Source organism: Cercospora beticola, chromosome 1, assembly GCF_033473495.1.
Source record: "Cercospora beticola chromosome 1, complete sequence".
In the NCBI taxonomy this organism is placed as follows: domain Eukaryota; kingdom Fungi; phylum Ascomycota; class Dothideomycetes; order Mycosphaerellales; family Mycosphaerellaceae; genus Cercospora; species Cercospora beticola.
The window spans coordinates 2,967,046-2,993,770 of record NC_088935.1 but is presented as its reverse complement, the minus strand read 5'-3'; the positions used below and the strand labels follow the sequence as shown (position 1 = coordinate 2,993,770).

At 54.7% G+C, this 26,725-nt stretch overlaps 15 protein-coding genes across 15 annotated transcripts; 9 read left to right on the top strand and 6 right to left on the bottom strand.

The window, feature by feature from the left end:
* Nucleotides 1-9: 9 nt before the first annotated feature.
* On the top strand, nt 10-427 carry RHO25_001191 (uncharacterized protein; the record flags this gene model as incomplete). The annotated part of the gene is made up of 3 exons (XM_023593800.2): nt 10-30; nt 109-286; nt 354-427. 3 exons carry the CDS (start codon nt 10-12, stop codon nt 425-427), a joined length of 273 nt encoding a protein of 90 aa, XP_023459022.2.
* Nucleotides 428-2,089: 1,662 nt separating this feature from the next.
* On the top strand, nt 2,090-3,406 carry RHO25_001190 (uncharacterized protein; the record flags this gene model as incomplete). The annotated part of the gene is made up of 1 exon (XM_023593799.2): nt 2,090-3,406. The coding sequence occupies one exon, from the start codon at nt 2,090-2,092 to the stop codon at nt 3,404-3,406; it is 1,317 nt and encodes a 438-aa protein (XP_023459021.2).
* A 155-nt stretch (nt 3,407-3,561) lies between these two features.
* On the top strand, nt 3,562-4,575 carry RHO25_001189 (uncharacterized protein; the record flags this gene model as incomplete). Its single annotated transcript, XM_023593798.2, has 1 exon — nt 3,562-4,575. One exon carries the CDS (start codon nt 3,562-3,564, stop codon nt 4,573-4,575), a length of 1,014 nt encoding a protein of 337 aa, XP_023459020.1.
* A 282-nt stretch (nt 4,576-4,857) lies between these two features.
* RHO25_001188 (uncharacterized protein) lies at nt 4,858-8,109 on the bottom strand (the record flags this gene model as incomplete). Its single annotated transcript, XM_023593797.2, has 4 exons — nt 4,858-5,658; nt 5,709-6,057; nt 6,112-6,271; nt 6,513-8,109. 4 exons carry the CDS (start codon nt 8,107-8,109, stop codon nt 4,858-4,860), a joined length of 2,907 nt encoding a protein of 968 aa, XP_023459019.1.
* Nucleotides 8,110-8,510: 401 nt separating this feature from the next.
* On the bottom strand, nt 8,511-9,338 carry RHO25_001187 (uncharacterized protein; the record flags this gene model as incomplete). Its single annotated transcript, XM_023593796.2, has 1 exon — nt 8,511-9,338. The coding sequence occupies one exon, from the start codon at nt 9,336-9,338 to the stop codon at nt 8,511-8,513; it is 828 nt and encodes a 275-aa protein (XP_023459018.1).
* A 693-nt stretch (nt 9,339-10,031) lies between these two features.
* Nucleotides 10,032-11,714, bottom strand: RHO25_001186 (uncharacterized protein; the record flags this gene model as incomplete). Its single annotated transcript, XM_023593795.2, has 1 exon — nt 10,032-11,714. One exon carries the CDS (start codon nt 11,712-11,714, stop codon nt 10,032-10,034), a length of 1,683 nt encoding a protein of 560 aa, XP_023459017.2.
* A 528-nt stretch (nt 11,715-12,242) lies between these two features.
* Nucleotides 12,243-13,722, top strand: RHO25_001185 (uncharacterized protein; the record flags this gene model as incomplete). Its single annotated transcript, XM_023593794.2, has 2 exons — nt 12,243-12,290; nt 12,349-13,722. 2 exons carry the CDS (start codon nt 12,243-12,245, stop codon nt 13,720-13,722), a joined length of 1,422 nt encoding a protein of 473 aa, XP_023460144.1.
* A 176-nt stretch (nt 13,723-13,898) lies between these two features.
* On the bottom strand, nt 13,899-15,806 carry RHO25_001184 (uncharacterized protein; the record flags this gene model as incomplete). The annotated part of the gene is made up of 1 exon (XM_023593793.2): nt 13,899-15,806. The coding sequence occupies one exon, from the start codon at nt 15,804-15,806 to the stop codon at nt 13,899-13,901; it is 1,908 nt and encodes a 635-aa protein (XP_023460145.1).
* Nucleotides 15,807-16,940: 1,134 nt separating this feature from the next.
* On the top strand, nt 16,941-17,742 carry RHO25_001183 (uncharacterized protein; the record flags this gene model as incomplete). The annotated part of the gene is made up of 5 exons (XM_023593792.1): nt 16,941-17,099; nt 17,150-17,227; nt 17,281-17,331; nt 17,398-17,562; nt 17,617-17,742. The coding sequence occupies 5 exons, from the start codon at nt 16,941-16,943 to the stop codon at nt 17,740-17,742; spliced, it is 579 nt and encodes a 192-aa protein (XP_023460150.1).
* Nucleotides 17,743-17,928: 186 nt separating this feature from the next.
* RHO25_001182 (uncharacterized protein) lies at nt 17,929-19,506 on the bottom strand (the record flags this gene model as incomplete). The annotated part of the gene is made up of 1 exon (XM_023593791.2): nt 17,929-19,506. One exon carries the CDS (start codon nt 19,504-19,506, stop codon nt 17,929-17,931), a length of 1,578 nt encoding a protein of 525 aa, XP_023460151.1.
* A 348-nt stretch (nt 19,507-19,854) lies between these two features.
* RHO25_001181 (uncharacterized protein) lies at nt 19,855-20,668 on the top strand (the record flags this gene model as incomplete). Its single annotated transcript, XM_023593790.2, has 2 exons — nt 19,855-20,136; nt 20,204-20,668. 2 exons carry the CDS (start codon nt 19,855-19,857, stop codon nt 20,666-20,668), a joined length of 747 nt encoding a protein of 248 aa, XP_023460152.1.
* Nucleotides 20,669-21,253: 585 nt separating this feature from the next.
* RHO25_001180 (uncharacterized protein) lies at nt 21,254-21,779 on the top strand (the record flags this gene model as incomplete). The annotated part of the gene is made up of 2 exons (XM_065602085.1): nt 21,254-21,525; nt 21,572-21,779. 2 exons carry the CDS (start codon nt 21,254-21,256, stop codon nt 21,777-21,779), a joined length of 480 nt encoding a protein of 159 aa, XP_065458157.1.
* A 41-nt stretch (nt 21,780-21,820) lies between these two features.
* RHO25_001179 (uncharacterized protein) lies at nt 21,821-23,215 on the top strand (the record flags this gene model as incomplete). The annotated part of the gene is made up of 1 exon (XM_023593789.2): nt 21,821-23,215. One exon carries the CDS (start codon nt 21,821-21,823, stop codon nt 23,213-23,215), a length of 1,395 nt encoding a protein of 464 aa, XP_023460153.1.
* A 647-nt stretch (nt 23,216-23,862) lies between these two features.
* Nucleotides 23,863-25,134, top strand: RHO25_001178 (uncharacterized protein; the record flags this gene model as incomplete). The annotated part of the gene is made up of 1 exon (XM_023593788.2): nt 23,863-25,134. The coding sequence occupies one exon, from the start codon at nt 23,863-23,865 to the stop codon at nt 25,132-25,134; it is 1,272 nt and encodes a 423-aa protein (XP_023460146.1).
* Nucleotides 25,135-25,399: 265 nt separating this feature from the next.
* RHO25_001177 (uncharacterized protein) lies at nt 25,400-26,522 on the bottom strand (the record flags this gene model as incomplete). The annotated part of the gene is made up of 4 exons (XM_023593787.2): nt 25,400-25,952; nt 26,008-26,151; nt 26,232-26,271; nt 26,327-26,522. 4 exons carry the CDS (start codon nt 26,520-26,522, stop codon nt 25,400-25,402), a joined length of 933 nt encoding a protein of 310 aa, XP_023460147.1.
* Between the last annotated feature and the right edge of the window lie 203 nt (nt 26,523-26,725).

Below are 26,725 nucleotides of genomic sequence, written 5' to 3'. Positions count from 1 at the left end.
TCGCGCACAATGGCCTCCACGGGGGCGAATGTGAGCTCCGTCCCAACGCTTCGACCTGCCGAAGACACTGCTACGAACAAGAGCATGACTGACTGAGGATCGCCACAGGTCCTTCGCTGGGGCGCACTGGTCTTCGGCGTCTTTTACGGCTTCTCACACCAGCAAGCTATCCACTCAAAAGACAAGGCCAATGCTCAAAAGGCAGAATACGATCGCAAGGCCAAGTTGATACAACAAGCAAAGGCAAAATTCGCGGAGCAGAACTCGCCACGAACTGGTGATGGCGGTGAGTATCTCGGCGCAGTGCAGTTGTCTGTCTGGACGAAAAGATCACTGACATATCTGGAATCCAGTGATAACAAACCCTGACGACCCGAAGTTCGATCTGGAAGCATATCTGCAAAAGGTCGCCAAGGAGAGCCCATGAATACGAGAGCACGTAATGCACACATGAAAGTCATAGCGAAGCAAAGGCAATCGCCAAGTCGAAGTAGGCCCCGGCGCCAGGGCGAACGAAGTCATAGACAGCCTGCTGATTGTATATACCCTGTACAACATTCAATCAACGCCTGCTAGTAGCTTTGCTAGTTGGAAATGGAGGCGAGGCTTGCACTGGGAGCCTTTGTCGCACGTGTGATGAAAAGTGATGGACTCCACAGCTGCGTAGGCGCTCTTGCACATTGACTACTGTTTTTAGGGCACAACGATCTATTCTCTCGAGCTCTACTGAAGCGATGTATCTGGTCCGGATATTTTGCATCGAACACACACTCAGTGCTCTGAAGAGCATCGGCTGAGTACGTGGACTTCAGTCCAGAGCGCGACAGCGGAGCGAGACTTCTGCCAGATGCAGTACGCTTCGAAAGTCTCCATACTGGATCGCAGAGATTAGGTTGCAATCCAGAGCCTACGCTCAACCTGCACAAGACAGGCTTCACGCAGCGTGGTTCTGCCCACGATATCTGCAGAGTTGTGGCATTGACAGGCTCAATGGCATGCTACAGAGGCCATGGTGCATGATTCACCTATTTCGCGAACTGAGACGGAAACCTCCCCGCGACGACTCTTCGTGCGCGCAGTCGACGCGACCTCAGCTTTTGTGTCCGGCCTTGCTCTTGGAGGAATTTGCCATTGAAAATCACGTTTGCTCATGAGATCTTTGCATCGCCCAGTGTAATCGCATTGTAGCTCCACGCTCTGGCAAAGCTTCGAATGGCGTGCGATTTGCAGCGGACTTGGTTATGTATCTAAACATCTGGGCCACGATAATTGCCCTGGCTATCTTCCGAGGATCGGCGACTCCAGTATGCTGCGGAGCTCAGCCCGTTGTTTTACGTGATGCTGGTCAACACGCTGTAACAGCCTTCTTGCCCAAAGCGTTGCAATGCGTCGGAAGTGCCGCGGGTGGCACTGCTAGCGCCCCGTCTCGTTCTCGACTTGTGCTACCACACTCGTTCTGTGCCGCATCCAACAACAACCATCCATTGTGCGGCCTCGTCTTTTCGCCTGGACGGCATCGGTGCAACTTCCCCGTTGTCTCGACGCGAATGCACTGTCCTGCCGCCACTTGCCAGCTTTGCTCCAGCGCGTGTCACTTCGTGCCCGTCCTGCATTTGGGCAGTTGGACCATCGCATTATGTGATCATGTTGGCGCAGACGCAACTCGTCGCTTCTGTGACCCGGTCTGCGGAGCTTCATCTCCTCGCCATTGCATTGCCAATTGTTTGAGCTCATGGGTTTGCTTCTTCTTGCATTTGTCGTCCTACCCTGTCACCTCTTCAGTCTCAACTGTATTCTCGCCTTGATCCTCACCTCGGACACGTCTTGTGCCCAGCTGAACTCGGTCCGGAAACTGACACAATTCCAAGCATGCCTTCCGCCGTAGCATGTTGAGACCGCGGGCGCATCGATTCCAATGACAGGGATCAGCAGCCTGCAATACGCCGAAGGATCATCAGGATCGGTCCATCTTTCGCTGGCCACCACGCGACTTACTACCGCGTTCTGCCCAACCATAGGACTCTCTTGTCGATGAGGGGTGAATTCCGGAGTCATCTGAACTACAAGCCGCATGCTAGCGCCCAGCACCATGGGAAGTACAGAGTTGCGCATCGACCGCAGGCCACATCCAGACCTTCCTTGGGATACGGACAACATCTTCAAACATAAATACGCATCGTCGCGATCTAGTTGGCGGCCCTCCTGGTTGGCACGATCGTCTACGAGCAGCAAGTCTCAACGATCCAGCTCGAGCACGTCCCGAAGCGACAGTATTTCCACACGACCAGCCTCCGCAACTAATGTATATCGATTGCCGGATGCCTCTCATGGCCGGCCAAAGGAGACAGAGCTTATACCAAGTGACAAGAGTCCAACAGTCCCCGAAATGCGGTACGAATTCATGGATGAGACATTTGACTTCCCACTACCGACCGCGAAAACTTGTCCAGAGCCCAACGCAGTCGTTGATGATGCATCAGAGCATTCAAGTATTGTACCATCGACCGCGAAAAGTACCAAGCAGAGGAGTTCGGAATGCGACAGCCTTGCGAGACATCCCCTGCCCTCAACACATGATGCACGATCACAGACTTCGATCGGGCGAGGTTCAATAGCGTCGAGGGCTTCTACAAGTACCAGCGGTGGAACTCGTGCCTCCACAGATGGCGCTGAGATTGAAATGGCATCGGAAGAGCACTTCGGTTACTGGAATGCGTCCTTTGCGGTCCGAATCCCGGTCAACGCTGCCCTTTGCGGCGGCTTCCTGCTTCGGGTCAAGATTTCGCAGCGGCAGACGCCAGCTCACGCCATCTCGAGTCGTGACATTTGCCTCGATACAGAAGTGATGCAGCTTTCGGCTGTGTTGGCCAGAGCTACTTCCCCGGCTCAGTTGGTGCGCCAACTGCAGACACTGAAGCTCGCATCTGCAATTGTCGTGCTCAAGACAAGCTTGGAAGCTGCTCAGACTCCAGGTATTCCATTGAAGGTCGCCGAAAAATTGCAGAGGAGGAATATGGAAACCACCAAGAAGGACCGACCCCTTTGGCCTGACATGGTAAAACAGCTCAAGAAAGTACCTCAAGACCGACTTGTGCTCTTAATGTTCCTAGTGAGCATTGCGCGCAGACTGCAACGCGCAGGAGTGACAATCGATGGGAATGAGCCCGCGGTTTATCTGCTCCAGAGCATGTGGCCTCCGAGCTGGGTGGTGTCCGACCTCTCACGGATGTTGGTGGAGCATTTTGACGACATTCCTGGCGAGTTTCCCACGAGGTTGACGGCTATCAATTATCGTCTTGCGGCAGGGAAGCGGCACAATATGCTGACGGCGATGGAGCATCAGGAACGAGCAGCGACTGAGGCAGCTTTGGCAGGAGGGAGATATCTGCAGCTGGGATTGTGCTGAACTGAACTGAACGGCGTGTCGCACAGAGCGGGAGCGGGAATGAATGCACCGCCACCACCGCCACAATCAATGACGTTTACGCGTGCAACTCGCCAGACAACAACTTTGCGTGCACCTCCCACCCATCTAACACACCCACAAGACACCGCCCTGCCATGGCCACGCGCCGACCCAAGAAGGTCGAGGTCGACGTTCCAATTCCGGCTCCGTGCACCGAGACCATCAAGCAGACCGCCGACACGCTGCATTCCGTGCGAGGCTCGCCGTTCCTGCCGACAGTACTCGAAGCCACCCTGCTCGCACTCTATCCCGCAACTCTGATTCTGGGATCGCTCTTCAGCACCTTCCAACCCGCTAGTCGAAACGCTACGTACCTCGCCAGCACGCAGTCATACGATCCACGAGATGCCCCAAGCTATTTCGCAAAAAAGAGCAATGTCTTCAACGTGTATTTCGTCAAGATAGGCTGGTTCTGGACAACTCTGGCTTTCTTCGTCCTCATCCTCACACATTCGTCACATGGGCCTCCTTTGCGCCCGCAGTTCACCAAGCGCAGACTGCAGGCGATCGCGCGCTACGCAGTCATCACGACCATTTGGGTGTTTGTGACACAGTGGTTTTTCGGTCCTGGAATTGTCGACCGCAGCTTCAGGTGGACGGGCGGAAAATGTGAGCGAGTTCTGGCCACGGACTTGGCAGAAAAGATGGAACCGGGCGACGCGAAGGAAGTCTTCTCACACGCCGCTTGTAAGGCAATCGGTGGCCAGTGGCGCGGAGGGCACGATATCAGCGGGCATGTGTTTCTACTCATCCTGGGCAGTGCCATGCTGTGGCTGGAGCTGCTCCCGGCTGTTTTGACACATGAGGGGCTGCGGGAGAAGAGACGCATTCGCACCTCAGACGGGCTCGTGCGCAACGCTTCACTGGAAAGTGGTGCTTCGACCAACCCGGGAAGCGTCGAGCGGCCGGAGCTGGGATTTGGCATCAAGACAGCATTGTCAGTGGCCGGACTGAGCTGGTGGATGCTGCTCATGACTGCGGCTTTCTTCCACACATGGTTCGAGAAGGTGACTGGACTGCTGGTCGCATTCAGTGCCATATACACCGTTTATTTTCTCCCTCGCGGTGTACCAGCACTTCGTCAGGTACTTGGTCTACCGGGGATATGAATACAGCACCGTTAGACGTAGAACTTGTATTGACCAGTCTTGCATACGTAGGAGCAAATTTGATAAACTAGCCCTCTCCGAGTTCGAGACAATTCACATGTCTGCGATCCTAGCCTTCAGTTGGAGAGTTCTCGCTCGTGATCTTCCGAGGGACGCCACAACCAGCCACGGGCATGTATCGTATGTATGAGGTCGCGGCTCTGCTGAAAGATGAATGCATGTGGCAGTCCCACAAAAAGGCGGTCCGAACACTGTGGTCACACCACTGATGCGTCCTGGAGTCTATCGACCTTGCTCATGCTGCTGCTGCTGTGCGGGCGTAGCGCCAAGTACCCAGCCGAGTCCCGATGCTAGACCACCACTGACAGCATTGGCGACCATGTCTCTCTTCCTAACACGGTCATGCCCGCTACCATCGCTCTCGAGACTATGCGTACTGTCTTCCATAGATCTCCCATACTCTGCACTACTCCGTGCAGCTGCCGTGTCCCGCAGCGGGAAAGCATTCTTGCTGAAAGCCTTTGCTGCACTACGTGTCAAGTCGAACATGCTTAGCGGACTTTCGTCATTGCCTCTGCCACTAGCACCACCCATCCGACCCATCTCCCGCCTCTTCTGATTCAGGATGAGATCGGGTTGCTCATCGCCAAACGCGAAAGTCCCAGGGAGAGAGCCGCCGGAAAGGCGCTTGTCAGCTCGATCGTCGAACGCTTGCTCAGCTTCCTGTTGCGAGAGCTGGAGGGAAGTCATCTCCTCCTCACATCGACGCCACGCCGCCAGAATCTCGGTGAGGGCTGACGTGGGCGCCAGCAGAAGAGCAAGAGACAGAAGCTCCGTGCGCTGCTCCAATCGTCTCACCGTCGGTGGCGTAGTGGTTGTCGGGCGATAGCGCCCAGCCAGGAATGCAGCACGCCACGATATGTCGTCGTCGTCAATACTGTTCTGCGCACGGCTTGATCTCTGCCGTTTGTGTATTTTGCGAGCGTTCTGGGATGCTTCGATATCGGCGCCAGATGGTGTGAGTCTGTTCACTACGTAAGAATAAGCCGTCTCGAAATCGTCTTCTCGGAGTGCCGCTTCAACCTGCGAGTGTGATCAGCGTTGATCGGTTCTCTGGCGCAAAGCACACATACTGCCATGAATGTGACGCGTCGTTCGGAATCCTTCTTCCTCTTGTCGATCGATTCGAGAGGCGATTCGCCTGACAGGCGTTCATCACTTTCATCGTTCAGTCCTGACGAGACCAGATTACGAGCGATATCAATAAGATCGTCAAGTTTGGTATAACTCCGAGGATTCTGTTCTAAGACTTTGACAATGAGCGAGATAGGGTCCTGGCTGACACGAATATTGACCGGCTGAAAAGGCACTCCATGCTGCAGCGTCAAGGAGTAGAATGAGAGAGCATGGGTCGCTGAGAGTAGTGCTGTAGCTTGTCGAAACTTCGTGCTGTCTGGGAAATGGGGTCGAAAGGCAGCGATTCTGGAGGACGTTAGAGCACAAGAACAAGGCGCACACCGGAGCGAGGCCACTCACATATCATTTGCCCTTTTCATGGCACCGCGCTGACGATTGCCATTGCTTGCACTATCATATATTTCCATGGCTTTGTCCAAGATGACCGTCTCGGATCGATCCTTCGAGATAGCCGTGTCCGACTCGGGCGACAGGTATAGTCGAGTTGCGAGTCCATAGCCTATGGAGTCGCTGGGTCAGTATTCTGATCTTCTTTTGAATCCTTGCTCTCGTTAGGAATAATGAATGGAAAGGCGATATCGTTCTTCTGTGATCCCGCCAAGCTGTTGACGTTCTGTTCTGGATCGATAGCTCGCGCTGAAGCATATGTAAGTGGACATTAACAGGTTGTGTGCTTCCATAAACAATCAATGTAAAGTGAAGATCCAGTTGTGACAAAGACGACATTTGCGAACACTTACAACTGGTTTCAGTGAACACCTTGAGCATTTCCTCTTCGAAATCGCCCTTGGTAATCTTGCCCAGCACGCCTGCTCCATTTTCGGGCTCAGCTGCGTCGGCATCGATTCCCCAATTCCATAACCAAATGAGCTTTGCACGTTCTGAAGTCCATTGAGACTCATCTTTGCGCACACCTGGTCTTGAGAGCGAGTGCAAAATCTTTCGAAGAACGTCAAGCTGCTCTTGACCTGTGGCATAGAAATGCAGCTTGGCCACATTGATCAGCGAGAGAGGGTGACCAAGCCCTGAGAATTGATAGGCGCTGTACACTATCATCTGCAATAACATATACGTCTCCATTCGAGGAGTGGTCAGAGGATGTTCGGGCTTCAAAAGAGCATCGGGAAGTAGATCTGCAACTGTTTGCGAGGCATCCAACTTGGCTGCATGCCGTTCGATTTTCGGCAATGAATCCACGCTGGTGGCAAGGTCTGGAGGAGGAATAAAATCGAGGAGCTCTGCCAATCGAGCCAGGATGGAGTGAGCATCCTTGACGGTCTCTTCATTATCTGCCGGCGCAACATAGCAACTTGCAAAGGCAGCTTGGGCATATTGCAGATCGAGCTTCTTCTGGAGAGTTTCATCCAAGTAGCCGATACTCTTGTGCTCGATGCCTCCCAGGTCGATGTCGTCGGGACCGTCCCATCCATCGATGGCGCGTGCAACAAGGCGAAAGTCGGTCGCAGCGTGGCTTACCATCCAGGCAAAGAGATGTTCCCAATCGTGCCCAGTCCGTTGATCATCTGCCGTGATGCCATCGATGGAGATCTTTCGAATGCCTTTCGTCGCCGCCGCGACGCCATCATCGTTGGAATTCCTCTCGCTCTTTTTGTGATTGAGCTTTCGGCGCTTGCGATCAGTGTGGCCGTACATCCATGGCCCGACCACATTCTTGATATCGCGTGAGATGTTATCCTTGGCCTCCCCTTGCTGCTCCGTGCTCTTTTTCAACAGTAGATCAACGCCCTGCCGTCCATGAACCTGCTCGAAATCACGAAGTGGAATTGCCAGCGTGTCATCCTCTGGGTAGTATTCGATTGCCAGACGGAGCAATGGCAAGCATACGCTAACGTACCACGTGCGAATGAAATCGTTGCGGTCCAGAAATGGCTCAACCAGGGCGGGCACCAGGTGCAACAGGCCTGTCTCCTGATCGATACGATATGCGCGGTGGCAGACGAAACGAGTCAGTAGATCTTGCGGAGCATGCGGGGGAAATGCTGGAGCCTGAATGTCCAGAATGCGCAGCTTCTTTACTTTCTTCTGTGCCTCTTCCTCGCTCAGATTGTGCACCGGTGCCGTGCTGACCTCGACATCCTCGCGATCGACGTCCAGATAGAGGCGCGATGCCACCTCGCCAACGTAACCGGTGTACTCGCGCGGGTCGACGGCTTCAGGAAGGAAGGTTAGGACGATGCGCAGCACCAGCTCCGGGTCGAGGGCGTCTAGGCGGGTGGGCGTGAAGGAGTGCAGCGCCTTGATGTTCGATTCGGAGGCCAGATGCACCGCCAGCAGCACACACTGCGCCTGCGTCAGCGACTGCACAGCGTCAACCATCGTAAGTCCACAGCGGGGGGCATGGGCGAGTCGCTCGGTGCACGGGAAATGCGTGCGGTGCACGACCAGGCGCGTGTTGGCGACGGGTGTTTCGTGGTGACGTCGGACACCTTTCCTTCACATGTCTGCACAAAAGCTTGTTTGGACGTGTATCAACCTGCTTCTGCTATTTCACCTACTAACACTGCATGTATACCCTATCCCTAGCTGACAAGGAGACATCACGACACGATTTCAAGGACTGAGGGAACTTAGGTAACAGTTGTGAATATCCCTCTACTCTCGTTTAGGCCACGAAACTATCAGGACATTCCCACCCTCGCCGTCCCCGCCCACTTTCATAAACAAGAGGTATAACTCGCACACCTCACCACGCCTGCGTGATGAAGTCCCGTCTCCATTTACTGCTGCTTTGTGTCCGTTTGACCCGCTGGGGCAGCCTCTGCGGGCTGTTGAGCGTCCGCGATGTCTGAAGTCTTCCCTGCATCAGCCGCTTGTCCTCCAGCAGTGGTGTCCTTGCTCGCATTGTCTGTCTGCGTCTGGCCAAGCCCGCTTGCGCCCTGGGCGCTGGAGCCGAGGCCCTGCAGGAGGCTCTGAAGCGAAGCAGAGCCGGAAGATGAACCAGAGCTTGCGCTTCCGCCCAAAAGGCCGGACAGAAGGCCTGCAGGCCGGCCGCTGCTTGAAGAGGAAGTCAAAGATCCCTGCTGCGCGCTCTGGCCGCTTGCTCCAAGACTCTGTAGGAGTGCGCTCAGGTCGATACCTCCAGATCCGCTCGACGTGCCAGATGAGCCACTTGAGGAAGCCTGAGCGGCGGCTCCATTGCCAGCTTGGAGACCAGAGAGAAGTCCTCCAAGGCCGCTGGCTTGGCCAGCACCTGAGCTGGCTCCTTGGGTAGTGGCTCCGTTGCTGCCTTGGCTTCCAGAGCCAAGGCCTTGCAGGAGTCTGCTCAGATCGATGCCTGAAGAGCCCGAAGAAGAGGTCGAGGCGCCCTGGCTGCTGGAACCAAGACCTTGCAGGAGACTGCTCAGGTCGAGACCAGAAGAAGCCGTGGATGCTTGTCCGTCTGCGCTACCGGAGGCAGAATCGGTGCTCTGGCCAGACTGCTGGCCTTGGGCGCTGCCCGGAGCGCCTTGGCTGGATGCCAAAGAGGCCAGATCTCCGCCACTGCTCTGTGGGAGAGGGACAGCAGAGGCAAGAGCCACGAATCCAGCGAAATGAATGGAACGCATGGCTGAATGTTGATGGAATCGAAGGTTGTTGAAGAAGAAGTAAATGGGAGTCCTGCCAGCAGGCTCTTGATTATGTTTGGTAAAAGGGGGCGGCGGGGTGGCAACTGAGATACTGACGAAGGAGGTTACGTTGAAGGTAGACTGCGAGCCTTATAAGTCCTCATTCCTAGTCACTTGTGCCCCAGGGATAGATCTACGCCATCTGCTCGGCAAATTCTTGACTCTCCGTTGTGAGGGTCTGGCTGGCGTGGGCCGATGGCACGATAGCCATGTTACGTGCTCGTGGAGACGGACGCGTTACCCAACATCGACAAATTACCATGTGACGCAACTGACAAGAACTCGCACATCTCGTCCCTCGCATTGGACGATCCTCGCATGGGCCGTTCCTAAGACAGTGTCGTTAGCAGAAGTACGTATACGAAAACGCCGAGGTTGAAGTAGTTGCACTCGGAGAGCTGACAAAGTCGTAGAGCGATGAGCCGATGTTGAGCCGACGGGACCACAAATACTGCGAGCGCGCGGAACGACATGTTGGCAATGTCGAATCGTTCTTCATAGCATGTAGCGCTGCTTGGAAGATGGTCTTGTCCCGGAGAGTGGGCATCCTAGGCCACGCGTCCTAGGGCTCGGAACGATGCTGCCGCACGGAACATAGCTGTACAATTTTCGGCTGTCTACGCGTGCTGGAAACTAGAACTGTCCCTCGGTATTGCCTTCACCCATACTCCTGCTGCCACTGCTGCCGGCTTGAATGGCGCCGATAATGCCGTCCAGATACGTTGCGCCGGACCATTTCTGATGTGTGAGCACATCGCAGCCGGTCTCCTTCTCCCTTCGCTGCACAGTCTCGACATACGCCTTCATACCCTCCGTCTTGTATGCCCGGGCGAGTTCGTGTGTGATGGTAGCAGTGCTGTGCAAACCTGCTAATGAGATGAGCTGTAGGATAAATCCATGCTCAGCCAAATCCCAGATGAAGCTCTTGAGCTGTGCATCTGTGAAACCATGTGCAGACCAGTTGAAGCTGGGCGAGAGGTTGTACACCAGCTTCTTGCCAGGCAAGACGTCTCTGATCTCCTTCGCAAAGCTTGCTGCCTCCTTCACATTGGGGTCCTTAGTCTCGAGCCACAGCAGATCTGCGTATGGTCCAAATGCGATTGCACGCTTGGTGGCTGCCGCAAGGCCAGCCTTGTAGTGGTAAAAGCCTTCGCGGGTCCGTGGGACGTCCCAGCTGAACAGGACAGGCGACCCTGCGACCGCCGCCGCTGCCTGTCTACGCTTGTGCAAAGGCAAGTTCCTGTTTTCTCGAACCTGCTTTAAATACGCCTCCGCGTCCTTGCCAGAAGCTTTGATGTGAGCCTCGGCAGCCTCGTCAAAGGTGACCAATTTGTGCTTCTTTACCCACTCGGCCTCAAACTTGTCGATTTCAGGGCCAGATGCGCCTTCCATTTCCATGGTCTGTAATGTGTCCGCGAGAGGCTCAACATCTTCCGTCACGCCCAGGATGAATTCGTGATCCCTCGTGTCAATGGCGGAGGAAATCAGCTTGCCACTTTCGCTGTCAGTGCGAGCAATGACCAGGTTCTCGCATCCCATCAGATCCCACTGGAAGCGTGTTGCGACAAGTCTGTTGATGTGGTCTCCAAACGGCACCAACACCTTGCCAGCGAGATGGCCGCACTTCTTACCTCCGTGCAATTGGTCCTCGAAGTGAACTGCTGCGGCGCCATTCTCCGCGAACAGCTTGGCAAGCTTAAGCACCGCGCTCAGTCCTCCATGTCCTGTGTCACCGTCTGCCACGATGGGCCGCAGATAATCGATGTATGGCTTCTTTTTTCGCTCTTCTGGGCTGAGCTTCATTCGCTCATCGTAGTGTCGTCGGTCGTGCAGCTGTTGCGCCTTGAAAAGTCGTTGCACTTGGTTTGGCACGGTATTGTATGGATAGTCGCCAAAGTCTGGACTGACTTCGTTGGTTGTAGTCAGTACCGACGAGCAGGCCCATCCTGAGACGTAGAGGATCTCTTGGTGGGGAGCTTGCTGTGTCATTTGGATGGGATCGATCGCTCCCATGGTATGCACTGGCTTTCCCTCAGCAGCTCGCTCTTCCAGTAAATTGAATAGCTTGCGTGCCGTCAAGCTCGAAGGATAGACCTGCTGCAGTGTGCCTCTCTTGCTGACGACATCTTCAGGCGTGTAGGGTCGCTTAATGCCCTTGTACCGCGGACTCGCCCACCATTGCTTGACTTGCTGGATCTGCTCGTCGAAGAGTTGTTGCTCCAGATCCGGCTTTTCTGACTCTCGGGCAAGCTGGAAGGCTTCGGCTGGGTTCGTGCCTGGGAGAGGAGGATTGACGGGTGTCAGGGTCGAAGCCATGTGAGCGGCTCCATATGACAGAGCACGCGGTATCGTAGACACGGCGGGACGATGGAGGAGGCTGCGCTGGGTCCGAAGCGCGCGAGATGCCGTGCGAAACATGACTGCGGCTCGTGAGCTCTTTTTATGAAATTACACGCGATGGAGTGTTGGAGCTATGAATCCATTGAGCAGGCCTCTTCTACACCACCCGGCAAAGATGGAAGGACTTGTGCTGACCAACACGGGCGATGGGAAATGCACGGCCAGAATCGCGTATGCCGTGGCAATAATGCTGTTGGGCGTGGATCGTGCTCTCCGAACAGCGGTCGTCGCGCTGGAGGAAGTGACGCTGAGCGACATCGGGTCGTCCCCAAGCGGCATCCAAGCGCTCAGCACCTCGGCTAATGCAGGGATCGCAGCTTAAGCCGAACAGCTCTGTTGATGCTGCTGCTGCTTGCGATGTCATTGCCGGGAATTATTTTCTTGCTCTCTCACGCCTCTGTTTAACGCGACCTCCCTCGTCCGTAGACACCATCATCTACAATCATGGCTTTGTCCTCGCGAACTGCCACCAGAGCGCTGCGGGCCTCCAAGGTATGTTCCCCCACCACGCTCTGTTACCCGTGGACCAACGCTGAACAACGCAACACAGCTCTCGCAAACTGTGCCGTTGGCCTACAATGCCTCCCGTAGCTATGCCACCGCCGAGCCCGACCTCAAAGAGACGCTGCGCAATGCCATTCCCGAGAAGCGTGAATTGCTGAAGAAGGTCAAGGCCAATGCTTCGAAAACAATTGGAGAGGTCAAGATTGAGAACACCATTGGCGGCATGCGTGGCCTGAAGGCTATGGTCTGGGAAGGCTCTGTGCTGGACGCCAACGAGGGCATCCGCTTCCACGGCAAGACCATCAAGGACTGCCAGCAGGAGCTGCCTAAGGGCACTTCTGGCACCGAGATGTTGCCCGAGGCCATGTTCTGGTTGCTGCTCACCGGCCAAGTGCCCAGCACCAACCAAGTGCGTGCTTTCAGCAAGGAGCTCGCTGAGAAGGCACAACTGCCCGCTTTCGTCAACAAGATGCTCGACGACTTCCCCAAGGACCTGCACCCTATGACCCAATTTGCCTGCGCCGTCTCTGCCATGCAATACGAGTCCGTCTTTGCAAAGGCCTACGAGCGTGGTATTAACAAGGCCGACTACTGGGAGCCTACTTTTGATGATTGCATCAACTTGCTCGCCAAGCTGCCTACCGTTGCGGCCAAGATTCACCAGAACGCCTACTGCGGTGGTGGTGCTCTGCCGGCTGAGGTCGACCTCAACCAGGATTGGTCTTACAACTTCGCTGCTATGTTGGGCAAGGGCGGTTCCGAGAACGAGAACTTCCAGGATCTCCTCCGCCTGTACTTGGCTCTCCATGGTGACCACGAAGGTGGTAACGTGTCCGCCCACACCACTCACCTGGTCGGTTCCGCTCTCTCTGACCCATATCTTGCCTACTCTGCCGGTCTGCAAGGTCTGGCTGGACCATTGCACGGTCTTGCAGCCCAAGAAGTCTTGCGATGGATCCTCCAGATGAAGGACCACATCGGTACCAAATTTACAGATCAAGATGTCAAGGACTACCTCTGGTCCACACTGAAGTCGGGCCGTGTCGTGCCAGGCTACGGTCACGCTGTTCTCCGCAAGCCAGATCCTCGCTTTGAGGCTCTCATGGACTTTGCTTCGTCCCGCAAAGAGATCGCCGAAGACCCAGTCTTCCAACTGGTGAAGAAGAACAGTGAAATCGCCCCAGGCATCCTCACTGAGCACGGCAAAACCAAGAATCCTTTCCCCAATGTTGACAGCAGTTCTGGTGTGCTCTTCCACCACTACGGTTTCCACAACACGCTCTACTACACTGCCACTTTCGGTGTCAGCAGAGGTCTCGGCCCATTGGCACAGCTGATCTGGGATAGAGCTCTCGGACTGCCAATTGAGCGACCAAAGTCGATTGATCTCAAAGGACTGCTCAAGCTAGCTGAGGCCTAAGAATGTCAGATGGACACGCATGAACAACTGTTTGATGTATAACGATAGAATGAATGCCAAAAATTCCAGCCATGATGAGCACCTGAATTGTGCGCCTGCTTCTCTGACCCTCCGTTCTGCATGCGTTTGCTCATGATTTCATTACCCGTGACCGATCGTACAACAAGAGCCTGTAATCACAACTCCCCCATTCGCAAGTCGACACTGCCGCTGACAGTCGTGAATTTCAACCTGCCCTTGCCATTGCCCTTTCGAGCTTGAATGTGTTTGCCCCATGGCCAGGAGCCAGCGCCATCCAGCGCGCTGGAGAATTCCACGTCCTTACCTCGAATACGAACACTGCCGCTGGTAGTGTCTCCATAGATATCACCCTCCCACTCGTCGGGATACTGTAGATGCAGTGTGCCGCTCGTAGAGAAGAACTTGTGATCTGAACGCAGCTGGGCGAATGAATCTCCTGGAAAAGAGTATGGCGGAAGAATGGTAAGAGTTTGTGACGCTGATTTCGTATCAGTATGCAGGAACGAAATTTCGGTGGAGTCGTAAACTGGTAATAACGTTGCCCGCACGGTGCCAGATTGGGTGTGGAAACTGTTCAACATCCCCAAAATAAAGTCACCCGTTATCGAACCCGATGAAGTCTCGATTCGAGTCTGATAATTGCGAATTGGGATGTTTCCTGATGTAGGGGTGTTCACTTTGACGCTCCCTGAGCTCGTGTGAACCAAGAACTCGGCTGATGCCGGGTGCTTACTGTCTTCGCGCTTTGGGTCGACGTTCACGTCTATTGAGCCGGACTGAGACTTGAGATGGAGCAAATCACGCAATGCGTATTTCCCGCGAATGCTCCCGGAAATCGTCTCAACTTCAGTCCTCCGAGAGGACCAGTAACCAATGTTCACGTTGCCGTGGATTGCATTAAAGCTGGAAGATCCTGTCATCTGTAGGTCTGCGGACGTTTCTAGATCGGGACTGCGGTTGAAGAGGCCATCGTCAACCTCGATGTTCAAGTTGCCAGTGACGAGCTCCCAATTATCCAGGGTGATTCCAGGTCGTACGTCAATGTTCACGTACACGCCGATGCATGGGCTCGAGCGAGAGATGCTTGATGTCTCTAGCGAGGGGAGCTGCAGACTGAGACTGTCGGCCGTTTTGACATAATTCGAGCTCTGAACTTGCCACTGCGGCGAAGTGGAATATGAAATGGAGACCCTCAAGTCTGGGCTTTGTGACGTCTTCGCTGGTCGCACTTGGATATGCCCTTTGATTTGGCCATTGAAGTAAGCTGAATTCTCCATCAGCTCGAGGAAGGTAAAGTTTTGGAGCTGTTCGAAGTCGAGCGAGAATGCCGCATCGGCAGCATTGGGACTGCATGACGAGGCTCCTGGTACCCATGGTGCTGTCGGGGGCCTGGCTGGGCTTCCATCATAATCACCTCCATCGTCTTGCGGCTCGTCGCTTGTACTGTCGTCAATCATCGCACCAAAAATCGCGAGAATGAACATGACCACTGCAAGGCCCAGCACAGCGTTGCAGACTGAAAGTGAACGGCAGCATGAGATGCGTGAACGAGTCCGCTTATTTTTTGACCAACCGAGAAGACCAGTCTCTTCGTCCGGCTCACTCGTGGCATTGTCCCGCATGCTCTGTGGTAAAGCTCCACCTTGCTCTCGCGTAGAGATGCTGTGTATTGCAGCTGGTGTGAATGCGCTGCCGTAGTGCACTGCGCGTCCTGACACTTCGTGTTGTTGTGACATCGGCATTGCTCTGTCATTTGAGATGCTCTCGTATGTCGGCGGTGGAGCTTCTGTATGGGCCTCTGGGCCAGACATTGTCCACTCGACCGGTCTGGGTTGTGCTGCCGGTGCACTGCTGGTTCGATGCTCTGCCGCTTCCCTCGCTTTGCTCTCAGCCCCGGGTGACGATGAACTATCTTCGATGGCACGATCTTGGCGGTTAAATCTTTGCTGAAAGTAGTCGTCGGCAGGTCCTGCGCTGATCAAAGAATCGACGTCCGACTCATCCTCAGTCTCTGGGTCAGTCAGATATTGTTCGGACTCACGATCATAGTGTGACATGGCCATGATCACTGCACGAAGATAACGGAAGCAAGGAAGGAAGGAACAAGGACATGGTTACGCTGTATGATGAGGGCTATCGCGAAGGATTTGAGCCCCAGGCAGCCGAATTCGAGCACGCGCGGGGGGACGCGATGGATGGCATTGGTCCGGACATCGTAGTTCCGGACAACATAACTTGTCTGCGTTGATCTCTGGACACTGGATGTATGGCGCTATTTCGATGCAAATATGCGTCGGCGATGTCAGACTGGTGAGAGCAGAGGCGTAAGGTTGTCACTGAGAAGTGCAGTGGTAAAGTGACCTTGGCAGGAACCTGTCTTGGGAAAGACCGACATCGGCCTGCTCATTTGCTGTTGCTCCTTTCCTTGGCCGCTCAATCTTGCTCTTCGCCTCTGCCCCAAGCACAATGACAGAATCTTATCTCGACCGGCAACCCGGCACTGCGATCGAGGAGCACCGTATTGCTGTAGCGACCTTCGAAGACCACCATTATTCCAAGCAGCCATTAAGGGGCGAAGCGCGAGCGACAGAACACAATTATCGATGTCCCGAATCGCTGCTTGTAGGGCTGCCACGCCGACGCAGACAAGTTCGCGTGAGATTTGACGACTATCAGTCCACACATGAAGTCTTTTGCTGGTATTTCATGTGACTCTGGAAATTGTGCTGGCGGGATATTTCGTCTCCCAACTCGACCAGCTATCAACACTTGAGATCTGATACAGCGCTCGAAAAGGCTCTGCCAGACCGTAATGTGAATCCAATGCGTGATGACGATCAACAATATTCTGTCCGAACGGCGGATCAACGAGCAAACAATGATCTTACTGATCGCAGAGTAGGGCGTGACTAAGTGAAGCGCAACGGCCGTCTGCTACAATAGTGAAGACATTCTTCGGCATCTCCTATGGTCGCACATACGCCCGTTCGGTAGTTGCGCACGAATCGCCTAAGCGTCTTTAGTTGACTCCAACGCTGAACGTAGCCCAAGCATCCAGCTGAACTCGCTGCTTGCCTTCCGGACAAGCTCTGCTCGACCGGCCAGTTCAATGCCATGACATGTTGCAAATGCTATGCCGACAACTGGAGCACGCTTTCAGTACGAATCTGCACTTGCTCACTTTTCATGTGAAGCCAATGAACTGCAACGGTCGTGACAGGGGGATAATCGGCACCGCATGTGAAGCACAACTACCGTTTTTCTGTTCGAGCTGCAAACAACCCACAACACACAAAACCACTCCTGACAAACTTCATCCATCACATTCCAAACCACACATCAGCCAACGAGCAAAGGTACGTGACGCATCTTGCAAGCCCTTCTGTACACAGCTAACAGACCACAGATGAGCGGCAACGAGTTCACCGAGCGTGAGAGACAGATGATGTCGCTAGCCTGGCAGTGCTTTGATGGCGAGCCAAAGGTGCGACAACATCGACCGGTGATCTCGTTCTGGAGTGCTAACGTATGTCTCAGCTCGACTACAAGAAGCTTGCAGGTCTCGCAGGCATGAAAAACCCAGTTTCGGTGAGTACTGCTAGAAATGCACCAACCGTACTCATCCATGACTCTAATGCCGCACGTGCAACACAGGCTTCCAACGCATGGTCCAAAATTAAGAAGAAGCTGAACGCTCAGGCTGAAGCCGTCATGGGCGAGGGCGCGGCGACCCCGAACTCCACAGTCAAGGCCACTCCTGGCAAGAAGCGCGGTCGCAAGCCTCTTGGAGACGACAACAACGGAGAGACCCCAAGCAAGGCATGTCGCGGGGGTCCATCCAGTTAGATGACAGAAAGCTAACGAAGGACGCAGAAACCCAAAGCTACCAAAGCCAAGAAAGCCGCGAGCGAAGATGACGCCGACGAGGAGGAGGGCGTCAAGCACGCAGTCAAGACGGAAAAAGCAGAGGACGGAGACAGCGAGGATGATCGGCTCTGAGCAAAGCGGACAGCATCTGCGACCACCTTTGGGGGCCCCATCGGAGCAACATCGTCCTCAGCGCGCTAAATGGAAGGACTATGGCTTGATGCATTGACACAGAATACGTAGTCAGCCTACAGATTGGGACAGCTGCAAGAGCAGCTTTGACACAATGAAACTCACTGAAGATCGGAAACTTTCCAATCAAGAGGTCTCTCCATCCACTACAATATCTTGACTTTGAGTCGCCTTTGTTCGCTTGAGATGTTCTCTGCTTGGTGTGCGGCGCTTCTTCCGATCTCTGGATCTACCTATTGGGATGAGGATGGGCTGCAGATATTCGTCGTGGTGCACGACCGTGTCTATTACTGGATCTTGGCTTTCTCCGTTTTCGTCTTCGTCTGCGTTGTCGCTCTCGAGCTGGTGTCTCCCTGCTCTCGAGTTCGCCGACTGCTTCATATGACCTACCATGGCGTTGATTTCTTGTGTCTCATGCTTGTGCTTCCGCTTGAGATGCTCTCTGAGCCGCCAAAGCTGAGGATACGATTCGACATGGCGGTCACAAGACGTGTGCGGGCAGGGATATCCGTCTCGAAGATCCATCTCCACATTAGGCGCCCCTCCAGCGGCCGATGCTGATCTCGCTGGGTCGCGAGCGAGTCCCTCAGATGCGTGTGTCAGCGCAGCATCAGGCATTACGCGAAAGTCCATGTCTTCATTGAATAGTGTAGCGCAACGATGTCGTGCGCGAGCGATGATTGAGGGATCTACGCCTACCAAAGCAGCAATACCCAGTACCTCGCTCCAATCCCGAGTGCCTAGATCTTGACGACCACGATGAAGTCGCGCTGAGCTGCCACGACTCGCAGGCTCGGGAGACGAGCCGACCGAGGCATGGCCAGTTTGCGAATCTGTTCCTGGAGAAGTAGGCGGCATGCTTGTGGCGGATCCAGGACGTGAACGAGAACCTTCTCTTGCATGACCCATACGGCTTTGGTGAAGTCCCTTGAGTACTGCATCGAACTGTGACATAATATGACCAACTGCAGACCGTGTGAGGTTGGTGGCAAACTCATCGTCGACCGATGGAAAGGCTCGAGCAGTGATGTTCGAATTGGCGGCATCACCGTCTTCCTGTTCCGCACCATCACTAGATTCTCCCGATGAAGACGACGATGTAGATGGTGACGCATCGGCCTCCGAGCCGTTGCTGTCGGTTTCCGATGTTTGAGTAGAGATTTCGCCACTTGACTGAGAATCAATGTCCACGGCAGAAAATGTGCGAAGCCGCAGTCGCTCTTTAGCTTGACGCTGGATTTCGGCTTGTAGACAGTCTCGCAGCTGCGAACCAGGCAGCCAACTCTCCTCGTAGCGATAAGTCTCCAGCGTATCATCCGGTATCGCCACGCCCCATGCCTCTCCAGTCCTGGGCACCTCCGCTGGTTTTAGAGGGCATGCAGTCCAGTGTGCATCTGGAAGGAACAGCCCCGGAGCGGAATTTTCTCGATCGATCCATCTCTGTTTGCTCTGCCACGGCAGCACGCTCAACGAATTGTACGAGCGCTGTTTGAGACAATGAGTGTTGTAGAGATGTGCACTTAGATCGTTGTTCTCAATTTGGTCGAGAGATGCTGCCAGTTCCCGCTCGGCCTTGGTGTAGAACTTCCAGCTGGCGTCCGGACCGTGAAAACGTCCATCACGCTCGCTGTCGCCGGAGTCTTCCTCCTGTGAGCCTTCTGCTTGGTCGGCAGTCAGATCAATGTCCTTGAATTCCTCAGCCATGTTCAAGGCGCAGTCTGCCTGCTGCACGTGAGCAGCACATTGCTGAATTCACACTCTGTGTAAGTGGAGTGTGAAGGAACAATTGCAGCGGCGCATGAAGGTTGCAGGCGCGGCCGGCAGGGTCCGTGAAAGGTGCGTCTTAGCGCGCTTCTCACTCAGAATAATAATCTTGTACCCTCTCGCACTTGTCGTCGCTGCACACCGTCCACCTCCGCACATCACCGCCGCCTCTACTCGACACTCTCTTCTCCTGCGCAGACTCATTCGCCGTTCGCGACTTAATTGTCTTGTCGCGAGATCCCGCACGCATCCGACACTCGCAGCATCACCGCCGCCTCTCACGCCAACATGACCGAAGTTGCCTCGCATGCCCACTCTGAGCCTGTGCCGCTCGACACCATTCCCATCTCCCCCGAGGGCGGCTTGACCGATGCCACCAATGGCGCCAATGGCGACAACGAGAAGATTGTCACCGTCTTCGACGACCCGCAGAACTTCAACGTGAAGCACGCCCTGCAGCACACCTGGACTTTGTGGTTCACCAAGCCACCGAGCGGCAAGCAGGACTGGAATGAGTTGCTCAAGGAAGTCATCAGCTTTAACAGTGTCGAAGAGTTCTGGGGCATCTACGTGAGTCCGCCTGCCTTCCCCACGCGCTCTTTCAATTCGTGCAAGTGCTAACCCGCCTGATCGCCAGAACAACATCACACCTGCCTCCGAACTGGCGCAGAAGTCCGACTACCATCTCTTCAAGCAGGGCGTGCGCCCGGAATGGGAGGATCCGCAGAACAAGTACGGAGGTCGTTGGGCTTACACATTCAAGGGCAGCAAAGCCAACGACGAGACGTGGCTCAACATCATGCTGGCCGCCATTGGCGAGATGTTGGAGGATGAGAGCGACAACGAGGTCATGGGTGTCGTCGTCAACATTCGCAAGGCCTTTTGGCGTGTCGGACTTTGGACGAGAACTGCTGGACAACCACCAAAAGGCCGCAAGGATGATGGTGCCGACCGCGACGAGGGTCGCAAGCGCCTTGAGCGTATTGGCAAGCGCTTCAAGGACGTTCTCGCTCTCGGTCCCAACGAGAGTGTGGAATTCTCTGGCCATGCCGATTCTGCCCATGCTGGCAGCAGTCGCGCCAAAGCCAAGTTTTCTGTCTAAGCAGACAGACTCAAATGCCACGTGCAGTCGACCGAGTGCTTCGCATCGACTGCCTCACGGCTCATTTGAATCACGAACAGCATGGCATTCAGGCGTATTAGGCGTATGGTAGCTGGCAGGGCTAGCAACAGGGGCGTGAAGCAAGTGGCCGCCCGGGAGATTCAACGACTTTATGTGCATAACCTCACTGGGTATGTGAGATGCGGAATGGATAGCTCAGAGGATACCCAGCATGCGATACGGAGTTCTCAGGCTGCAGCAGCAGCTGTAACAATGACGATAATTGTTAGACTGTACGCTGCCTTCCACCGGTCCTCATTTCCTTGCAGACTGACTTCTTCATCTAGCCCTGTGCACGACGTTTCGGAAGTGTCACGTTGCAGGTGGTGTGTCTAGGTCGGCATCGGCTGTCGCATCACGCCGCCGACAGCCTCACTCTCCCCGCCCTCCATCTCGCTCTCCACGCCAGGCTGTAGAGGCGTGCGCAGCATCAACACCATCGCACATCGCGAAGCCAAAGGTTGCACTTCCTCTCGACATTGTTCCCGCATCTCGTTCGAATAAGAGCACTCGAAGCCGCACACCATGGACCACGCCACGTTTCAACGCGAGCTTGGGCAACTCAAGCAGCGAGTCGCGGAAATGTCGGCAGCTTATGCTCGACGACAATCTGCATTTGAATACGCAAAGCTCCGCGATGAGCATGTCTCTACTACCCAGCATCCTTTCGTAAATACTGCCTGTGACCCGCGATGTATCTGCCTTGGGGCGCCTGCCGCCAACGCCGTCTCACCTTCTCCCATCTGCCTCGCGCAGGCCCATCAGCACTTCAGTCTCCCGTCGCCACCGCTCTTCTGGTAAGTACATCGCTGGTGCTTCTACACCTGCTGACAACTCTTGTAGGTCATTATTCAATGCATTGCGGACCGACGTAAGAACTCTCGATACTCGAATTGGGGATCTTGAGCACCACGTATCAGATCTGGAGGACCGTGTCGATCACTGTCTAGATCCGAGGACTCCAGAAGCAAGTCTAGCGAATGCATCAGACGACTCGTCACCGCACAACAGATTTTCACAGTCGCGGATCTGCCCCGGCAGGCTGAGATAGAGCGGCCGATTCGATGCGGTGAAGTTGGAAGTAGCCCATATATGAGCACTCCGATAGTTGCAAACACAGCTCACCCGTCCAGCTGGATCTATTCCTCCCAGGAGGGAGCACCAGTCCATCCAGCGAACCAGGATACTTCAGTCACTGCTCACCATGAGACGACTTCGCAGCTGGGAACGAACGCCTCTCCAGGCGTAGCTTTCAGAGACAAGGAGATAAATGATCTTGAAGAACTTGTGAGAAGCTCCCAAGAAAGTCTCAAACGCAGCGAAGAGCTGTCCGCACGTAATGCCATTCAAGTTCGTGATCTCTTGAATGGAAACGCAAGCTTGCAAAGACAGATTTCCCATCGTGACGCAGCTTTAACTGTCTGCTCGAACCGCCTGAGCGCGAAGCAGACTCAGCTTGAAGAAGTCCAGGCAGATTGCCACACCAAGGACGCAAAGCTACACTCATGGGCCTCCAAGCATGAAGCTCTCAAGCAAGGCTATTTTCAGCAACAAGACGAGCTGGCAGCCCTCAAGAGGCGACTACAGCAAGTGTATAGCATGCAAGTGACCAGGCAACAGGAGACTGAAGAGCTTGTTAGCTTGAAAGATGATAATCTTTTTCGGCTACGTGGTTTATGCGAGTCCAAGCACGAAGTCCTAGTCAAGCAAGAAGAAGTCATTGCGCGAGGCGTCACGCTCATGCAAGATAAGGACCATGAAATGGAACAATTAAGGCTTGAGTTTCGTGCTCTCAAAGACGATTTCGATTCAGCAGCCCGTGAAAGGGATCGCTACGCACGACTATTTGAGGAGAGTGGCGAAGTTATCGCACAGCTACGAGTCTCTTTGAGCAATGCGCTCGCTTCCGATACGCCCAGCTCCGCTGCTGGCAATACTGCGGAGCGTCCTGAAGTTCAGATGGATACCCGTTCTCCATTCTCGAGATCTGCATCCGGCTCGCACGATTCACCCACGATGTCGTGGACACCGAGACCGCTGAAGTACGGCTCCCTTCCAGATGAGAAGAAGCGTGCGGAAATATGGGAGTCTGGATCGATAGAATCCCCGTGCACATTCGGGAGAGCAGGGTGGCAGAACAACTTGCGTGGCACTGCGCGTGGTAACAACACACGATCCGCCCGGGGCTTCGTAGCAGAACAGAAGCGGAAGGCAGAGGACAAGCCTGGAAAGCGAGCACAGCCTCGCTCCTCACACGATGTGCTAACCACGCAGACGGCCAGCTCAATCGAGGCGTTGCCGCCATTGCCGCCAAGAAGATGCGCATTTCTTAGTGACGAGGGCTATCACAACAGTGACGAAACAGGTGGACGTTTAGCTGCCAAAGATGGCACTATGCAAGAGCCATCTAGACGCGAGCTGCAGCCGTATGTAGAGGCGGGAGAAGAGGATGGCTGGATTGGTTCTCACGGGCAGCCTAATACGTGAAAATCGAAAAGCCCGATGCATAATGGTCCGAATGCTAGCGATGATTCAATTCCTTTGCGTCTATTACGATCGGGCTGCAATAAGCGGGACGAGATAAGAGGCACTTCTGCTCACCGCTCATGTGACATATAGGAATGTGCACTAGTAGTTTCGCAAGGGCATGACGGCGAGATTCAGACAACTTTGTTGGGCAGTAGATGGTCAAACGACGTGGATGGACTTATCAGAGCCTTACATCAGACGTGGCATATCCTCAAAGACTGTCTGTGTGCTATCGACGTTGTGCAACATATGTCGCTCGAGACCCTTGATTTTGGCGTTGGTTCGAGCCAAGTGGTTCCAGTCGCTGAAAGCCGGGGCCGAGGTGACGATCTTTCAAGCACTGGGGCAAGCTGCAGCAAGAATTATTCTGCCGGCTGTTGGCAGTGGTTTGGTGGGGTCCAACGACGTCAAGCTGCAGCACGGGATGAGCAAGCATTCTGAGCTCACGCAGTCGAGCCGCTGGCCCTGCGGTCAAAACTCATGCGTCCTGCTGGTCCTTACTAGCACACCAGAAGCTATTCACCACCTAGACTTAGACCCTGATCAAGACGAGTAGCAGCGTCGACGGCACGGCAGCATCCACGTTCTGCCTCTCCGTATACAGCATGCCCGGCTATCCTGACGATCCTCTGGCGCCCAGACCGAGGGAACGTCGACGAGACCGATACGATGACGACTATGATAATGAAATATACCGGAGACCTACGACAAAAACGCGTGACCCGTCTTACGACGCACCTCAACCACCTCGTGCGAGTCGAAGACGAGACATCTACGATGCGAGTGATGAAGAAGACGAATATGTGCCCAGACGGAAGCACAAAGAAGAAAGGCCCGCGGCGAAAGAGAAACCACAAGTTGAACCAGAGATTCCACCGCCTCCGATAGGTGACGATCGCAAGCAATATGCTACCAGTGGACGCAAGCATCATCGAGATCATCCCTCGCCACCTGAGCCTACGTCCACTCGCGAGAAACCGAGTGCCAAAGCGAAAGATGGCTATCCAGATATCGCAGATGGAGAGTATCCGAGGCGGCACCGAAGTGCACGCGGCTCGCGAGAGGAAGACGTGGGCGCCGATCGAGATGCCGACCGCAAGTATCAGAGCAAGAAGGCCTCCAACCCGCCCTCTGATGACGAAGATGGAGCTCGCCCACTTGATCGGAAGCACTCGAGAAGAAGCCGGAATCCCTACGATGACGAAGTCCCCGTTGCCAATGAACGCAGACAGCGCAAGGAAGGGAGATCGCCATATGATGCGGATCCAGAGCCTGCCCCTGTAGCACGAAAGCACGGTCACCGACATAGAGATGACTACGATGACATTGAGCCACCGAGACGTCAGAAAGTTCGAGATCCAGTCGATGAGGAACCAGTCCGTCGTAAAGATCCATACGCTGAGCCGCCTCGTCGTCGCTCCAGGCGAGCTGCGTATCCTCCAGAAGATAGCGACGAATACGATCCGCCACCACGACGCCGAGACGATCGGGACAGACGTCGTCAAGAGGACTTTGGCTATGGCACCGACCGACCACGCCGCGCCGCACGAGATGACCCATACGAGCGTGGCTACAGAACCGATGGCCGGGACGCCAGGCGGGACCGTGATCGCGATCGCTATGCTGTCAAGCGTGACCCGAGACGCGATGACCGGAGACGAGACGACAAATATGACAACGAATACGACGGCTACCACGACAGACGCAGAGGCAGCAAGCCGCGAAACGGAAAACATGGCGGCTTCGACATGGACAACATTGTCCACAAAGGCCAAAAGACCTGGGAAAAGGCTGCACCTGTGGCAAAACCATTGTTAGCTCAGCTTGCTAACACTTATTTGAACAACGGCAGACCGGGCGGTGGAGTGCCCCATTAGCGAACAGTTGCTACTTACTCCAATGGCGCAAAGTGGCGTTTGCATGCAGCTTCCGGAGAAGTGTTCAGCGATCGACGATATGAATGTCCGGAAGTGCGAGGCGATGAGAAATTGGCGTGGTCTCTTCTCCGTATTTTTTTGTACTTTTTGTACTTCACTCATGAATAGAACTCCCCTTATCCAAGAGTGCTTTCATCAGGCCGCCATGGCACAGGCTCTTGGCTATATCGACCAGTCCTCAGTCGCGAGTCGTTTCCGCCCCTCGCTACGTGATATTTGGTACTGCGAGGTCGTGCATGACAGCAGCAGCTTCTCTGACCTTCTGTTTCGCCATGGCGATGTCATCGTCTGTCGGGACAATTGATGTGCCAGGAAGAGGATGCCCCGCCTGTCGCGCAACGTAGAGGTCTTTCACTCGATTGGCGGCCGCCAGGGTGGAAGTCGCCAAGTCCACAAGCATTTCAGCCGACATGAGTTCTGCAGCGACATTCATCGAGGGTGGGTCTTGCTGCGCTGTCTGCGGGAAATCTTCCCCATCATCATCGTTTGCATCAGGGAGTGGGCCCGTGTCGAATGTGGGGTCGATGTTGAAGTTGCTGTCTGGAATAGATGTAGTAGTACCGGCCGCTCGTTTCTTCGGCCCAAAAGCACACTCGGATGGATAATGAACAACCTCTGCGGGATTTGATGGTACCGCGATCTGCTTCGGTGCGCGCGGCTTTCGAGGTTTAGGGGTAGTCACGCGTTCAGCACGTTTGGCAACTTGCGCCACAGAGTGCTTTCCGCGCGCTCTCGCTTTATCGTAAGGTATGAGGCCCCTGCTGCAGGTCAGCCAGTGATACCCATAAGATGACAGAGAATGGAATGGCATACCATGTTGTTAGCAGTCGTGTAATTGTGGATGGCCCACTGCGCAGCTCTGCACCTTGCGCTTGTAATGCAGCAGCAATCTGTTCAGCTGTCTCTCCGCGTTCGTGCCTCGATAGAATCTCAGCTTTGCGAGCTTCCTGTTGCTCGCTGCCAGAAATGAACGTCAGTACGTCCCAGGGCCGCACAGGCGTGCCGTGTGCTAGAACATTTCTCCAAATGGCACTTACTGCTTGGTCGGTCCTGTCGAGAATCTCTTGCGATTGGGAACTGCAAGTCCTGTGTCAGCCTATTTCCTGGCGTCGCCTTCTTCTCGATTGCTTACATGTCCGCCCTTTTGTTTTTGGCTCAGCACGCTTTCGAATGCCCCAAGACACACGATAGCGGCTGATGGTCTTTGCGGATATCTCAAGTCCTTTCGCCCTCAGCGCGGCAGCGATCTGCTCGCAGTTGTGGCCATTGTGCGTCAAATCCTCGATCTCCGCGCGATGCGGCTCCACGTCTTCCTTTCGTCCAGGCATGGTATAGTTGCGCTGATATGTCCAAGCGCTGGAAGGGTGGGCAGAGAACGTGAGAGAAGCGGTCCACATCGAGTTGCGAGTGGTCAAAAATGCCAAGGACGGGAGCATCCGTGTGCAACGTGTGCAGTGCAGTGCACAGTATGAATGATCATCCATTTGCAATACAGGTGAGAAATAAATCAAGCTGGCGATTCTGTCATTGA